The following is a 17,272-nucleotide window of genomic DNA, read 5'->3' on the forward strand; positions in this document are numbered from 1 at the left end:
GTTTAAAGTCTCTTCTGTTTTTAACTTCATCCGCTGGTTTGATTGGTAATACATTATACACCTTCGAGCTTAATTAGATCGATTTGTCATTGAATATTGAAGAAGAAGAAGAAGAAGGAAGGAGACGACATGTCGCGAGAAAGATCGAGAAGAGCCAATCTGCCTCCTGTTCAAGAGGTACATGAATTGCGAAATTGTCTTTCTCCGCTCTGTTTGGTTTCTGAGAAAACCATTGTTTCTTTACTTTTATGTTTCATTGTTTCTCCGGACTTAGCTCTGGAACCTAGTACGATTCCATTAATAACATTTTTCTCTGGAGCCAAAATGAGCCTAATTTTTAAGGAAATCAAATTTTAGAATAAGATCGTACCATTATTATTTTTCTAAATGATAATATAAACATGTATCGCTTGCTTCTGAATTTATGATAACATAAACATGTTTTCATTTTTCTAATAGGAAAAATGAAATGATTTTATTTATGTTGTGGATTCATTTTCTCAGCTGTAATGTAATGGACAAGATTTCTTGCAATCGTTTTAGAATTTTTTTTTTTTGGCTGTTAATTGCAGAACATTGAGAAGTTGGAGAAAGTCATAAATGAGGGTAACTGCTATGGAGCACAACAGATGTACAAATCAATCAGTGCGCGGTATAATCATGTAATATGATTGTTTGTTCATTCAACCGTGATATAATATGGTTTACTAATAAACATGTTCACTTTTATAGATATTCATCTGCTCAGAGATGTTCTGAAGCTTTGGATCTACTTCATTCAGGTGCATGCCTCCAACTTGAACATGGACAGGTTATCCTCTTTCAACTTCATTTCTAAATCTGTTATGTATTTGCAGTTTTGTATGCTAACTAACCAGTTGAAGCCATGGTTTTGAACCGTGGTTGCAGTCACGAGTAACAGAATCATAGTTGCCACATTCTCCTAGCTCCCCTAGGTTCCGCGACCATCGCGCGTTCTAAAACGCGAGACATTTGGGTCCCAAATCGCTTAGGAACGTATTCTGGGTCTCTAAATCAAGTGATCCCATTTCACTATGCTCAACACATAATCAAAGGGAAGAAGATCCTATTCATTTCTTCTTATTTTTTCTTCTCTTTCTTTTTAATAAAATAAGAGTATTTGCGATGTTAATATAAAAAGAAGAAAAAAAGAGGAAGAGAAGAAGTAAGAACAAAGAACAATAAGCAGCAGCAGCCGCGAAGCCTTGAGAAGAGGAAGAAAGAGAACTTTCTGGAAGAAACCTGATATCTCTCATTCTCTCTCTGCATGACTGTTATAATCTTTGTTGGCTTAGGTGATAGTGAAAAGGGGTTGCTGGTTTCACATGCTATTAAGTCTAATAAGGCTGTAATTATAATGTGTTATACAAATCATTGAGCCCTAAATTATAAGACTCATTAAATATCAATTAAAAGCCTATTCTATTTAAGATAATATTATTTTTTAAAATTTAATTGATAAAAAAATTTAATAGTATATTATAAAAAAAATTAGATTTTTGAAAATTTCTTTTACTAATATTAAAAATTAAAAATTATGAAAAAAAAATTATTTTATTGGTTATTTTTAGAATAGAGATTATACTAGATAAGTGACGAATTGCGTACTGTACCTGCATTACGATCCAAGTCCTTTCGTGTTCTGGTTAACCATGAACAGAATTAGGCTTGTAAAGGCCAAAGTTAATGGTAACAGCCTATCACTAATTTTTTTTTTTTTTTAATTTGCAAAGTTCATGGAATAAATACTCAACTCAACTAAGCTTTTATCCTAAAAATTTGGGGTCGGCTATATGGATTCGCTTTCTCCACTCTGAACGATTTTGGGTTAAATCCTCAGAAATATGTAATGCTTCTAGGTCATGTTGTACTACTCTCCTCAAAGTCAATTTAGGTCTACCCCTTTTTTCTTTCTATCCTCTAACCTAATGTGCTCTACTTGTCTAACTGGAGCCTCTGTATGTCTACGCTTCACATGACCAAACCACCTCAATCTCCCTTCTCTCAACTTATCTTCAATTGGCACCACTCCTACCTTTTCTCTAATACTCTCATTACGGACTTTATCTAGTATAGTATGGCCACTCATCCACCTTAACATTCTCATATCTGCAACTCTTATCTTAGATGCATACGACTCTTTCAGTGCCTAGCACTCACTACCATATAACATAGCCGGTCGTATGGCTGTACGGTAAAATTTTCCTTTCAATTTATTGAGAATCTTACGATCACATAAAACTCCCGTGGCACGTCTCCACTTCAACCATCCGGCTTTAATCATATGACTAACATCCTCCTCACATCCCCCATTTACTTGAAGGACTGAGCCTAGATATTTAAAGTGATTACTTTGAGGCAGTATCACTCCATTCAGACTAACTCCTTCCCTATCAACAGTTTGGCCTTCACTGAACTTGCAATGCATGTATTCTGTCTTCGTTTTACTTAACTTAAAACCCTTTGACTCTAGAATACTTCTCCAAAGTTCTAGCTTTCTATTGACTCCTTCTCGTGTCTCATCTATCAGAACGATATCATCCGCAAACATCATGCACCAAGGAATACTCTCTTGTATATGTTTCGTCAGTTCATCTAAAATTAATGTAAAAAGGTAAGGGCTTATGGCTGATCCTTGGTGTAATCCAATTGAGATCGGAAAATCTCTTGTGTCCCCTTTCACTGTGCGCACAATAGTAGTTGCTCCTTCATATATATCTTTCAATACTTGTATGTACCTAATAGATACCCTCTTTTGTTCTAACACATTCCATAAGACCTCTCTTGGAACACTATCATAAGCCTTCTCTAAATCAATAAAAACCATGTGTAGATCTTTCTTCACATCTCTATATTTCTCCATCAAGCTTCTAATGAGAAAGATCGCTTCCATAGTTGAACGACCGGGCATGAATCCAAATTGATTGAGAGAGATAGAAGTATCATAACGTAGTCGATGCTCCACAACTCTCTCCCACAACTTCATAGTATGGCTCATGAGTTTAATTCCCCTATAGTTTGAGCAACTCTGTATGTCTCCCTTATTTTTAAAAATAGGTACTAAAATACTCTTCCTCCATTCATCAGGCATTTACTTTGAGTTTAGAATCTTATTAAATAATTTAGTTAATCATGCCACTCCCATATCTCCCAAATACTTCCACACTTCAACTGGTATTCATCGGATCCACAGGCTTTACCCACTTTCATTCTCTTAAGTGCTTCCTTTACTTCTAAAGATCTAATCCTTCTAGTATAATTCACATTCTTTTCTATTGTTCTATAATCTATATTCACGCTATTACCATTTTGACTATTATTAAAGAGATCATTAAAATAATTTCTCCATCTTTCTTTAATGTCCTCATCTTTCACCAACACTTTTCCTTCTTTATCCTTAATGCACCTAACTTGATTGAGATCTTGACATTTCCTTTCTCTCATCCTTGCTAATCTATAAATATCTTTCTCCCCTTCTTTAGTTCTAAGTTTCTCATATAACTTTTCAAAGGCCTGTGCTCTTGCTTGACTAACTGCCTTTTTTGCCTCTTTCTTTGTTATCTTGTACCGTTCATATGCCTCATTATTATCATATTTAGGTAATTTCTTATAACATTCTCTTTCTCTCTTCACTGCCTTTTGTACTTCCTCATTCCACCACCATCTCTCTTTTGAGGGTGGTCCATGTCCTTTAGACTCTCCAAGTACTTTTCTAGCTACTTCTCTAATCTTTGATGCCATCTGTATCCACATATCATTGGCCTCCATATCCAGCTTCCATACTTCGGATTCGAGAAGCTCATTTTTGAACTTCACTTGCTTTACTCCTTTGAACTCCTACTATTTTGTTCGAGCTACACTATTTCTTCTGACCTTACTTGAATTGTTCCTCAACTTGACATCTAAGACCACCAACCGATGTTGACTTGTTAAAGCCTCTCCTGGAATGACCTTGCAATCCTTGCATAAAGCTCTATTTGTCTTCCTAGTTAAGAGGAAATTGATTTGGCTTCTATGTTGCCCACTTTTGAAAGTCACTAAATGTGACTCTCTTTTTATAAAGTGGGTATTTGCTAGTATTAGGTCGTATGCCATAGCAAAATCCATGATGCTTTTTCCCTCCTTATTTCGACTGCCAAAACCAAAACCAAAACCTCCATGAACATTCTCATAACCTTGTCTATCACTTCCTACATGCCCATTCAAATCTCCACCAATGAAAACATTCTCTTCATTCGGTATGCTTTGCATTAAATCATCCATATCTTCCCAAAACTTTTGTTTACTCTCGCTGTCTAGCCCTATTTGTGGGGCATAAGCACTAACTATATTTATTGTTTCTCCTTCTAGTGTTAGCTTTACTAGTATAATTCTATCTCCTACTCTTTTCACAGCTATTACTGCGTCTTTCAATGTCCTGTCTATGATTATGCCTACTCCGTTCTTGTTTCTCTCCTTTCCGGTAAACCACAGTTTGTATCTTGAATTACCCACTTCCTTACTTTTCTCTCCTACCCATTTAGTCTCCTGAATGCAAGCAATATTCACCTTTCTCCTTTCCAAGGTATCCATAAGCTCCATTAATTTTCCTGTAAGTGATCCAACATTCCAAGTACCAATCCTGATCCTCCTCCTATCCTGCTCCTTCCTAATTGGTCTCCTTCTATGATATCTTCTATTGTTTTCTATGTCTATCTTGTGTTCTGTTCCACTATTTATTCTATTATCTGTCATATGGACTAACTTCTTTACCCACACCTGTCCATGATGTGGGAACCTTTGCTCACTTAACACCACACCCGAGCGCCGGCATGGCGCATCACTTTCGGTGAACGTCCTACACCCTTGCATATTTCTCACTACACCTGGGCTCCGATGTAGCGCGTCGTTAGTAGAAGACGCCCTAATGTTTATATCATTTGAATCCATATCATAGGGTGTGACGAAATTTTTACGCTGGTTGTCACCTACCGCAACCCTCCTCCTTTATCCGGGCTTGGGATCGGCTAAGCGCAAACTACTTAGGCGGAGTTCTGCCAAGGATGGTTATACCCCAAAAAAAATAGGAACATGTATCTTTCAACTAAATCGGGTCCTGGAACAAGTGACCAGATGGTGAAAACAAATTGCTTGCCTGATCCTATATTGTCTAATCTCACTTGAATCTCCATTTAAATGTAAACCAAATTGCTCACAGCAATCAAACTCCCAACTTATGAAGGTAAAATACAAAAGAACGTAGTAGATCACAAGTCAAAAGTCTTAACTTCGGTAATGACTAGTTGAAGCACCAGAACCATACAAAGAAAATAAGTGACCACCTTTATAAAACTTCTCATTGTAAGTATTTACCCTTGAAAAACAAACTATCTTCTTTAAGGAGATTAAAAAATTAATTTGAACCAAAATAATAAACATAACCTCTTTTATATCATTGGAAAATGACAGTCCTATCGATAACAAATTAACATATCAATTCGTGAAAGATAATCTAATATATATACCAGTCAATAGTCATTATCAGGTAAGATGCATATAAAAGATTCCTCAATTGCACAACACGACAGTAAATTGCTACAAAATTTTCACAACTAGTCTAATTCAGCTCATAAAAACATGCTAATATAACATTCCAGTGAACCACAACCATTACATCAAGCATAACACTATATAGCAGTCAACATCACAGAAATTAAAAACTGATATTCATAATTCCACGCACTTTAATAAAATCTAATGACAAATTTTCAAAGACACAGAGAGAAAACAAAAATCCAGAAATTATTACATAAAATAAGAAGAAGCCATTAAGAACCTTCCATATTTGCAGAGATCCTTGAAAAAGGAGGCACCACCAGGATCATCCACACCAGAACCCAAACACCAGTGTTTGTGTCCATCAATCTCGACAAATCTATCACCCATACAAATCCACATCACCAGGAACAACCCAAACTTGGTAACTCATTTAAGCCAAAAAAAAAACTCGGATTACACTCGTAATACACCCAAGAAAGCCATAATTAACAGATGGGGAAAAAAACCAAATGGGTAGTTTTCACTTTCAAAAAGAAAAAGCTGGTCTAATCTATAATGTCAAAAAAGTGAAAGCGGATAAGATTATGAGAAGAGAAAGAGAGAGAGAGAGAGAGGGGGAGAGAGAGAGATAGAGAAAGAAGAATCTTGAAAATCTTTGCAAAATGCCTAACTTTTGTGTACTTTTTTCCCTTGAAAATGGACTTGGGGATTGATTATAGCTTGTGTGCAGTGGCTTGCTTTTTGGTTTTTAAAGTTCATAGAATAAATAAATACTTAAAATGTAATTACAACTAAGATATACAACTAAATAATAAGGATAAATATATCGAATAAAGAGATTAAATTCATTATTCTTAGACATCATTAGTGTTAATAAAAAAAAAGCCAAAGATTCTCTACCAAAAGAGTAATGGCCTTAACGGCCGTTACCTTTGCATAATGCAGATAACGGCCTTTACAATTGCAATTTTAAAAATCCATTATATAATGGCTGTAATGGTAACACTGAGCTTATTTTCCTTTAAATAATAGCCGTTACGTTGTATTTAAAACCATGGTTGAAGCCAATGAGACTACATAGTTCGATCCATTTAATATTAGATCTGGATGCTGGCATTTCTATTTTGTTTCCATGAGTTGATAACTGGCCTATGTTATGGCTGTTTGGATGTTCATTGAATTATGAAAATATCAATGTTAAACTTGGATGATCTTAAGACACTTTGTTGGACTTTGGTGATGAATATGGGCTAACGTTGAAGTTGGATAAAAGAAATGTTGATGGTTGAGTAGCACATTGGAACAAATTAAGCCCATAAATCAGGCAGCTGTCTGCCAGAAATTTCATTTTCTACTAAGAAATATGAATTTTTCTGGTTGATAAGTTTATGCTTATATGGGTATACAAATAACTACCTTCCTGTGAGTTAAAAAACAGCTATGCATATTTTAGATGAGGTGATCCCAGCGAAATGGGATTTGATAGTCAACTTAAAACTTTCTTGGCATGAGAGCATTCTTCTAAGTTAAAAAGACAAGCCAAGCTTGATCCTTATGTCACCAAACATTCTATTTTGTGGTGCATTTATTCACTTGTTGTTTGCCCAAGGACAAAACTTGATAACTGTACATTATGTGGGAGAACAATAAAGCGTTATTCATTGGGCATGAATAAATATGTTACAAGATTATCAATTGTTCTCTTGTTTGAAATGCAATAATTTCAGGTAACTTGCGGATCAGAGCTTGCTGTATTGTTTGTGGAGACACTTGTTAAGGGAAAAGTTCCTTATGATGATGATACACTTGGTCAGTGTACTCCCCTTAACTCTTCCTTGGTTAACAGTTGATGCTGTGAAATGATTGTTAAATGTTAATGCTTTCTACCTCTCCCTTGGTCTTCTGTTGATTTAATGATATAGAACCAGCCACAACAAACAAAGGAATGAAATGATGGACAATTGCTTTCAAATTTTATTTAATTCTCAGTCTTCAAAAATATCAAAACTAATGTTAAAAGCTCTTCATAAGACTTCTATATTGAGTGATAAACTAATCCTAGCCTTAATAACTGAGTCAAATGCCAAAAATACCCTAAATAATTAGAATACTCAAATGTAAGTTATTTCCTAAATTTCTTTCTGTAATATGTAGACTTAAAGTCTCTAACAACTGGTGTTGCAACATTTAAATTTGAGCGGCTTCCAAGTTTTCTTAAAAATAACTCAGCAGAAGTATGCTATCTGGTTTTCTTTGGTTGTAATTTACAGTTCTTATAGTGATGGCGACTGCCCATTTAGTTTTTTAGATGCATTTTTTTTTTTTTGTGATTGTGACAAAATATCCATCTTAGATCGCGTCAGGAAAATCTACAAGATGTTTCCTCAAATTCCTCTGCCACAACACTTGGGGGACTTGGGGGATGATGATGATGTGCAGCAACTCACTGAAGCCATTGGTGCAGCAAAAACACGAGTAGAATGCTGCTCCTCTTTCTTAAAAGCTGCTATTAGGTAAGATATGTTGCTCTCTTATTTTACAAGGTCATATAACTGTGTTTTTGTGAGATAAGATGGCCTCCTCACCATTTATTTATTATAGTTATTAGAGCTATAGGGTCCCATGTTGTTTCTGAAAAGTTTTGATATGGAGCTATGCTTTTAGTGGACCACTCTATCCATTGCCTCTAATAATTGTTATTAGATGCTTTAATGTGGGAGTAGAATCGGGAATTTTTTTTTGACTACGTGTAAATAGTCTATGTCAACTGCGTTGTGTATGTTTCTTTGGACTGGTGAAAATCATTTGTTTTTGTTGGGTGCATATGTGCATGGGTGAATTTTAAACTGCTTAACAATGACTTCATTTTATATTATAGTGGTCTACATTTATACCATGCATGGATTTTAAGAGTTTGGTTTAGATGCTCTAACTGGAAGAGTATATGTGCATGGGAGCATTTTAGACTGCTTAATAATGACTTCATTTTTTATATTCTACTGGTCTACATTTATACCATGCATGGCTTTTAAGAGTTTGATTTAGATGCTCTAACTGGGAGAATGGAAGAAGTGGGAGGATAAAAAATGGTGAGGAGCATGTAAAGTATAAAATGGGATAAAGTGGTTGTGATAAAGAGGGTGTGATGGGAGAGGGATGTTTAAGAGGGAAGGAAGGACATAGGGATGGAGGAAGAAATATGCTTCCATGACTACTTGTGCAAAGAATGGATATATGCGGAACTGTGGACTGTGGAGTGTGGACGTGACTACGCTATAAAGACATTTAGTGACTGTTCTGTGGCACTCCATTTAAATGCTTTGTTAATTTTTAGTTATTTTGTTGTTTAGGTGGTCTGCAGAGTTTGGAGCTCATAAGAATGGATCCCCACAACTGCATGCTATGCTAGCTGAATATCTATTTTCTGAATCTCCCGAGTTGGTAGGTTTGACATGAAGTTTTAAGTCTCTAGGGTTGTCGCTGCTGCTTCTTATTTTCACTTAACTATTATTGCCTGCTTTATCCTGATTATGTTCCACAAATTATTTCTTCTTAGATGAAATTGATGAGGTTAAGGGATATACAAAATTGCTTAGATTCTTGCAAACTTAAATGCATTGACGGAAATGGGAATAAATGCTTATGTCACTGAACACCTTGTGTCATGCTAACTCATTGAACATGTCCATGTTATTTTTCTTTACTTATCTATTTGAATAAATTGAATCTGTGTTGTTCCTTCAGAGTCTAATGTATGGCCAATTTTTCATCTTAATATCACATCTTGATGATGTCTGAATGGAGATTTCCTTCAAAGCATGCCCTGATTGGTAGTACAAAACCTAATGAATATTAGCAATTCGCAAGTAAATTTTCCTCATTGATAAATAGCATGTGGAATCTTATCAACATAAGTTTTTTCACCCATATTTGGGATATTATCCCTCTGCATTTGTATACTTCATTATTTTTCCATATTTATCTTCTACTTCTGGTTTTTTTTGAATACTTTCACATTTCAGATGTGGCTTTATGTGTCTGACACTCTGTTCCAATTAGGAAACATTGCTTAGTTTATAGCCTTAGAAAGGTTGGATGTATGTTGGGTTCATTTGATTTGGCTTACCCGTAGCTGATGTTTATTACAGTTCTTCAGAATCAGTTTTGCAATAGATTCTGTTATGGGGACAAGCAGATGTTCTTATAGTATTTTAGAATCACTTGCATAATAGATTCTCTTATGGATAAAATATTTTGTGCCTTAAAATGCTTGAATGAATGCAGTGCAATGATATTTCAGTTATCAAATTTTTGTTGATTTCTTTGAAATTATTTTGATATTTTTTCCCATTAAAATTGTTTCATTGCGATCTATAATTTAAAGGTCCATATCATACCTTGTGTAATGCTGAGGTTATTTTTTTCTCTGGTATGGCCAGCGTTATGTATTGTTTTTCTGTAGCTTATTGCTAGAGGGGTATCATTTTGTTAGAGGTCGAGATTATGCCTTACGTAATCTTGGGGTTATCTTTTCATGGAACCATATAATGCTTCTTTGCAGGACATGGCTAGAATATCATATCATTTTGTTCGAGGCGATGACCCCAAGAAGTTTGCGTCTACTATAGTCAATTTTATGGGCAAGGTTAGTCTTCTAAATTAAATGATAAGGATGACAGTTGTACTCGAAAAAATGGTAAAGATGACACAACATAAATTAACTGAAATGGGCAGTTATATGTTATACTTTTCAATATTTATTCTTAATAGGTTATATAATATTTTGTGATGTGTATAATTTGCTCGTTACTGTTGGTGATATCAGATATTTGATCTCCATTTTCTTTTTTCGATATGCTTCAATTTCTTATTGACCTCAAAACTCTGTTCTGCTAATATCTAAACTAATTCTTGAGTTATTCAAGATTGTGGCTGTTATAATTGATGCTATTCTCAGCAATTCTGAAAACTACAAAATCAGTAATTGGATCCCCATTTTTTTTTATGGTTAGGAATTCAATTTATTGGACAGTATTTTAATAACTGGTATTCTTTTCAACTATGCAGTGTTATCCTGGTGAAGATGATCTGGCTATTGCACGGGCAGTTTTACTGTAAGCATGCTTGAAAATTGCACGTTTGCATACGGTTCTGCTGTTCTTATTGATGCTGTTGTTGGATGCGACGATAATGATTATAGAACCCTGTAATTCCCCTTAATGTATTTGTAGTTATGTGACTTTCAATTTATGAGGTTACATTTCCTACTGTGGTAGGTATTTGGCTATGGGTAATCTGAGAGATGCTAATTGTTTGTTGGATGAGATAAAGAAACAAGTGGAATCTAAGAAGATTGAGCTTCCGAAATCGGATTTGATGCGATATATCAACTATCTTTTGCCAACGTAAGTTGTACCCATGTTTCTTTTTCAGTGAAGAGGTATACCTAGTTGATTCAGTATTGTTAAAATTGCCTCCATTCTTTTGTACTATGGAGGAAACTTGGCTTCTTATAATGGTTTATTTAGCATTGTTATTGTAGTTGCTATAGAGAGAAGTATTATTTTTTAAATGTGTTGATTAAAAGCAATTAAAATTTGTTCAAAAAAAAAAAAAAAGAAATCAGTTTGAAATTGCTTTCTGCAACAACATATTTTAAATTTCAACCTTACTGCCAAACAACAGAAGAAAAGTATCATTTTGGTGTTGTCAACCTAATAGGATTAACTACCCTAAAGGGGAAAAATGAAAAATGCAAGCTGGTAAGTACTAGAATTGATCGAATAAAAAAGCAACATGAGACTCAAAGAATGAGGATGGTTGATTTTTTTTACAGACAATTTGATTGCACATATATGCAACCATAAATTTACGCCACTCTACTTACTTTTATACACATCTTATCACAATAATTAAACAAATAAAAAATTAGAGAAAAAAAAAATTCTCTGTTGTCTCTCCACATGTCAATTACATCAATATCAATACATTGAAGCTTCAAATTTTTGCCATTTATCTGTCTCTGTTCTTTCTGATTGTTGGAGCCTTGTGTGCCATGCAAATTCGTGTGAACTTGAATTACTCTTGGAACATCTTTCTATAAGGCTTCAGATACGCTATTTTTCTCTGTTAGATATCTGCTGCTATTCTTGCATTAAGTCCAACAACAGTTACTCTGGTTGTCATTTTTTCAGTTTATCCATTACATAGCCTGGGTACTTAAATAGACTCTCATTTTGGCATGTCTAATTTGAAGATCATTGATATTGAATATTTGTACAAATTCTTTCCTGAGCAGGATGCAGAGAGATTCTTTGCCTCTTTTTAATATGTTGAGAGTGAGTTACAAGTCAAGTATAGACAAGGAACCTGTATTTAATGAGGTGCGTGTGGTGGCTATTAGAACATTTGTTACCGGTTTCCAGATTGCTAGCGGATATGTTATCCATCCACTTGTTTTTGGCATTTCTTTATGTAAATATTTTGACTAGCTGCAAGATAGTATCAGTAGTTCTTATTTCTTTGGCCTTTTATTGACATCAACGGATATATGAGTTCTAACGTGATTATGTTTCAGTTGCTTGATGAAACTGCAGAAAAGTTCTATGGAGTAAAACGTAGAAATCCCCTGCAAGGGATGTTGGGTGATATTTTCAAGGTGAGATTTCTTCGTAGACATGTCTCTGCATCTGCTAGACTAGAATTTGTTATTTGTGCATTGCTAAGAATGTCAGGCCGATGGTGAATGTTTGGGAAGAGATTCCATTAAATGCATTTTAATTATACAAGAATATAAATATTTCCTTGGAGATGAAGATTCTGTGCAATGCAAATTATTTAATGCCTTATATTTACTTGAACAATATGATGGAAAGCATATAGCAATTTTTTTTTCTCCAAACAAAATATATATATACTTCTAGGAAGTGGAATCTTACTTGGAAAGTGGGTGTTTAACTTTGCAGATGATGTAATCACACCAATATGAAGAGAGTTTCAATCTCTTGGGACCTTTGACAGTTCCTCCAGCTATTCAATTTTTGATGTTTATTTAAATGGAGTAATTCAACAATAGTTTGAACTGTTCCTGATAGTTGTATTATCATTGTTTTTTTGAACTACATGATATTTCTCTTGTAATTGAACAACAGTTTTATGCCTGCCCCTACATAATTTCCCTGTTCTGATTTTGCTATTTGTAAACTTGAATTGGGTGATTCTTTCATGTTTTCCCTCTATTTTTTCTGCCTACCCATGCTAGATTAGAATAAGCTTAATAACTGTCAGATCAAATATTTATATTGAGATCATTATAAAATTAATAAAAATGTATATAATGAATGCACGAATCTATATACAAAAATTTAATCTCATGAATATTAAGTTTATCATTGTATGAGTTCGAACTTTTCATAGTTGCACCTTTTCTCATATCTTATTCTTTATTTTTTTTTATTTTTTTTATTTTTTGCTATAGTTGATTGTGATTGAGCTTGAATTCGAGAGCTCACTATCACTTAGCGATAGTTATAACTTGTTGGTTATGCTTTATAGTTAATTCTCTTTTTTATTCTTTATGAAAATAATAATAAGAGATAATTGAAAAGTTACTATATTATTTGCACATAAATCATTATCTTGTATGTATCTTGTATGTATTAAGCTTTGAATTTCTTTATTTGGGATGACTTTATCTGAATACTACTCTCGATTTAAGTGTAAATTAACTCCATCCATATAAGCGAGTGCAGACACCACCAGGTGCAAACCAATAAATGAAACCTAGAATTTATTAACAAGTAGTTCACAGGCTTTGAAAGCATGAAAACGAAATGCCTTCAAATGATTTGAATTTATTGATTTCAGTCTCTGGTAGTTGATTAAAGGAGCCTAAAAAATTAGACTTTAGCTTCTTGAATGGAAGCACCTTGATATGGCCATATCATTGAATAGTATGAGAGGATGATTGAAGAAATTGGTATTATTCAATAGATTGAGATAATTACTTATGATTATAGAGTGTACTACTCCAATTTGTTTGGAGCACATAAAAGAACTTTCAAGTAAAATTGTTGATATTGCCAGCAGAACATGCAGAAGGAAAAGATAATGGAAATTGAGGATTGTACAGCAAATTGGAAGATAAAATCTGTGACTGTAAAATTTAGAATATGCTATTTTTAAAATGAATATTTATTTTCTTGAAATATTTTTGATGGATTTATGATTATTATTGTAGTCATTAATCTATTTTTTTTATTATTAAAAATGGGAAACATTGCAAGTAGTTGTTGACAAATTGAGACACCAATATTTTGAATTAACAATATCTAATTGTTCATTGTTTGGTCTCTATAGTTATTGAGCCTACCATGGCAGAAAATATTGCGCCTCAGCAAGAATTGAAGGGGAAGGAGAAGAATAAGAATGAACTGTAGTCAGTATGTGAAACACTAATTTTTAATTTAGTTGGATCAATAAAAAATAATTCATTTTTAAAATATGAGCTTATTATTATTTTTTAAAATTAGATCAATAAAAAAAAATAACATTTTAGACTTTGTTAGAAAATTTGTTGGGAGGGCAAATATAAAAATATATTAAATACATTAACACATTCAACACACTACCAATCAAAAATTAAAATTTTAAGAGGTGATTGCTCTTGTTAACCCCTTTTTAAGTCTGTTATTGCTTTTCATCATTCTACCCTTATTTTTTTCTAATTATTTTTTTATTGTAGCCTAGACTTGACATTACAAAGAATCATTACACTTGATAATCTTGGTTGATCTTGCTAGATTCAAGATTTCAATCTTAATGCCAGAAAAATTGGTGATCTAATTGTCATACTGTTTGAGCCATTTTTAATTAAGGTCTTATGATGTAAATTTTAATAAATTAATATCCAGTGGTTAAATTCATTACTGAAGAAGATTCAAATACAAAGTTGTTAATGGCAATTAATGTGGCAAGCAGACAATAATACCATGTCAGTAGCTATTAACAACATTAAAATGTTTATACTTTTTTGTTAATAAATTTAACTATAAGGTATTGATTTATCAAAATTATAAAATTTTACATGAATTTATCTAAATCATAATTTTTTTTTTTAACTCTGTCCAAACTTATTTATGGGCTTAATTTTGCTACTGTCTCTTAATTTTGAGATTATTTTATTACCATCTTTCAACTTCAATTTGTAATTGGATAAAAAAAAATTCAAATTTTAATTTAATATCACTCAAAATTCTTCTAGTAAGATTTCATTGGATACTCTCACTAGAAATTGATCTGCACATATCTAGATTAGTGCAATAAAAAAAATTGTTAAATTTTTTATGCCAGTGGTCTCAACAGAGAGATTATTGATATTTTTAATATTGATGACTTCAATATATATATATATATATATATATATATATATATATTTATTGTGTCTAATCCACTAAACATGTTCATAACAATTTTTAATCAAAATATTTAATGAAATCTAGCCAAAGGCATTTTGGTTAACATTAAATAGATATTTAAATATTTTTGTGATATTAATTAAAATTGAAGAATGATGATAAAATATCTCTTAAAGTTAGTCAACTAGGGTTGATTCAGTTGGTAAGACTCATTAAGCGCTCTGAGTTCTAGTCTTATTAACTGATTCAGTTGGTAAGACTCATTAAGCGCTTTGAGTTCTAGTCTTATTAACTGTCTCTCTTGGTGAATGAGATGTAAATTCCATAGTAAAGATATCACTTGGTCATAATATTAAAAGCAGACTTTGTACTGTAGTTTGTGTCCTTACTAGGAAGGTTTGTGGTACCAAGTATTTGTCATTTGTGTATAGTCAAGCAGAATGAAAATCACCATCTAAACAACTGAGCTATACTTTGTCAAAGACCAAAGACACCAACTCTCTTGTATAGTTGCTCTAAAGTCACAACTTAAGAACACTTCCCCAGAAAGATTATATATTTTAATTATTTCAATTAAGTATCTAATGTGCCTACCAATTTCACCTTCCTTTTTCCCCATATCCCCATTTGAGGATCTATTTCTTTATCTACAATTAGATAGTGACTTTATTTTCTTTCCAATTAACAACTGTTTGGGGTAATGACTTTGTTTTCTTTCCAATTAACAATTCTTTGTGGGTAATGACTTTATTTTCTTTGCATTTAACAATTCTTTGTGGGTACCCAATAGTTAACTAACTATTATAGAGAGAACTTTGTTCTAAACTTATTTATTTATTAAATTAATTCACTATTTGACTTCAGGCAGCAAGAAGTTCCCATAATCCCTTTTTGATTCACACAGCATTCTAGTGTTAAGGCAATTGTTTGCATTATATTTTAATTTTAAAAGAAAAATCCAAATGAAATAGATTAATCGTAAAAGTTTTATAATTTTAAAAGAATAAATTATAATAAAATTCTTAAGATTTAATAAAACTTACAAATTAATCTTTGTTGTAAATTTAAAGGAAATGGTTTAAAAATAGCAAGCCAAGCCAATGGATATTCCCACAAGTTGGGTCTTGACCCTTGTGTGTTGGGTTAGGAGTAGTGGCATCCAACTTTGCACTTGATTGATTGACATGTTCCACAATGCCAAACACTAGAGTCACAGTTTTCCAGCCAAGACTTGGAATAGTGAAAAAATTTATCAAAATTTCTTCATGTCAAGATTTAAGAGATGATAATCAACATTTTTCTTGTACATGAATTGAATTTAGTAGTATTTTTTTAAGGTTGTCAACATGGTAAGACTCTTGAGTTGTTCTTCTTCCCCAAAACAACTGGAATCAATTGCTTGGGAATTTCTAATGTAGTTGTCTTCCCTTCCATCAATCCATGGTTGAATGCTAAATTTCCTAGAAAATACAAAGAAAAATAATTACTTGACCTTTTCCATAACATTCTAAAATAGATTCCTTTTTCATTAAACTCTCATCTATAAATTTATTTTTTTTTTTAACTTTGATTAAATTTAAATCAAAATTTAATGCTTTTAGCATACCATGAATAGCTAATTGATAGCAATTTCAAGCCAATTTATTTATAATATTCAATATATTTATACAATATATGAAAAATAAAATCTTGAATCAGGTGGGTGTCATCCCATTTGCAGCTTATTCCTTCAAAATGAGCCTATTTAAAATAGAAGAATAAGCAAAATAAATATATTAAAAAATTAATGCATATGTTCATTGATTTTTTAAAAATTAATGATTTAATTTTTATATTTTGACTCTATCAAACTAAAAATTTTTATATCCCATTTTTTTTACTAATTATTTAAAAATATAAAAATACCCTTAAAAGTATATCATTTTTATTAAATTATATCAAAATTAATATATATGTCACAAACTTTTCAAAAATATTTTTAGGTATAAATTAATGGACTTTCAGTTTGATAGAGTTAAAATACATAATTAAATCACTAAATTTTAAACATTAAAAAAATGTATATTAATTTTGACATAATTTTACAATAAAAAAAGTAATTTACCAATAAATAAATGAAAGCATAGGCCCCACAAAATCCAATCCAACTAAGCAATGACGCGTGGACCTTAGGAGGATTAATGGAAACCAGTGTGATATTATTGACTTAATCTTTAATCTAATAAAGCTGCTTTTTGCTATTAAAGTATTTTCCTCATGTTGCTTAATGTTTAATTAGGCTGTGATTAATACATGGT

General features: G+C 32.5%; 1 protein-coding gene across 1 annotated transcript; it reads left to right on the forward strand.

Annotated features, from left to right (window-relative positions):
* The first annotated feature begins 17 nt into the window (after nt 1-17).
* On the forward strand, nt 18-12,784 carry LOC110649861 (protein GET4). Its single transcript, XM_058151632.1, has 12 exons — nt 18-177; nt 573-652; nt 733-811; nt 7,287-7,368; nt 7,913-8,072; nt 8,910-9,000; nt 10,121-10,204; nt 10,627-10,673; nt 10,836-10,964; nt 11,858-11,942; nt 12,137-12,217; nt 12,525-12,784. The coding sequence occupies exons 1-12, from the start codon at nt 130-132 to the stop codon at nt 12,531-12,533; spliced, it is 975 nt and encodes a 324-aa protein (XP_058007615.1). The 5' UTR covers nt 18-129; the 3' UTR covers nt 12,534-12,784.
* The last annotated feature ends 4,488 nt before the right edge of the window (nt 12,785-17,272 follow it).

Source organism: Hevea brasiliensis, chromosome 8 (genome assembly GCF_030052815.1).
Source record: "Hevea brasiliensis isolate MT/VB/25A 57/8 chromosome 8, ASM3005281v1, whole genome shotgun sequence".
Classification (NCBI taxonomy): Eukaryota; Viridiplantae; Streptophyta; class Magnoliopsida; order Malpighiales; family Euphorbiaceae; genus Hevea; species Hevea brasiliensis.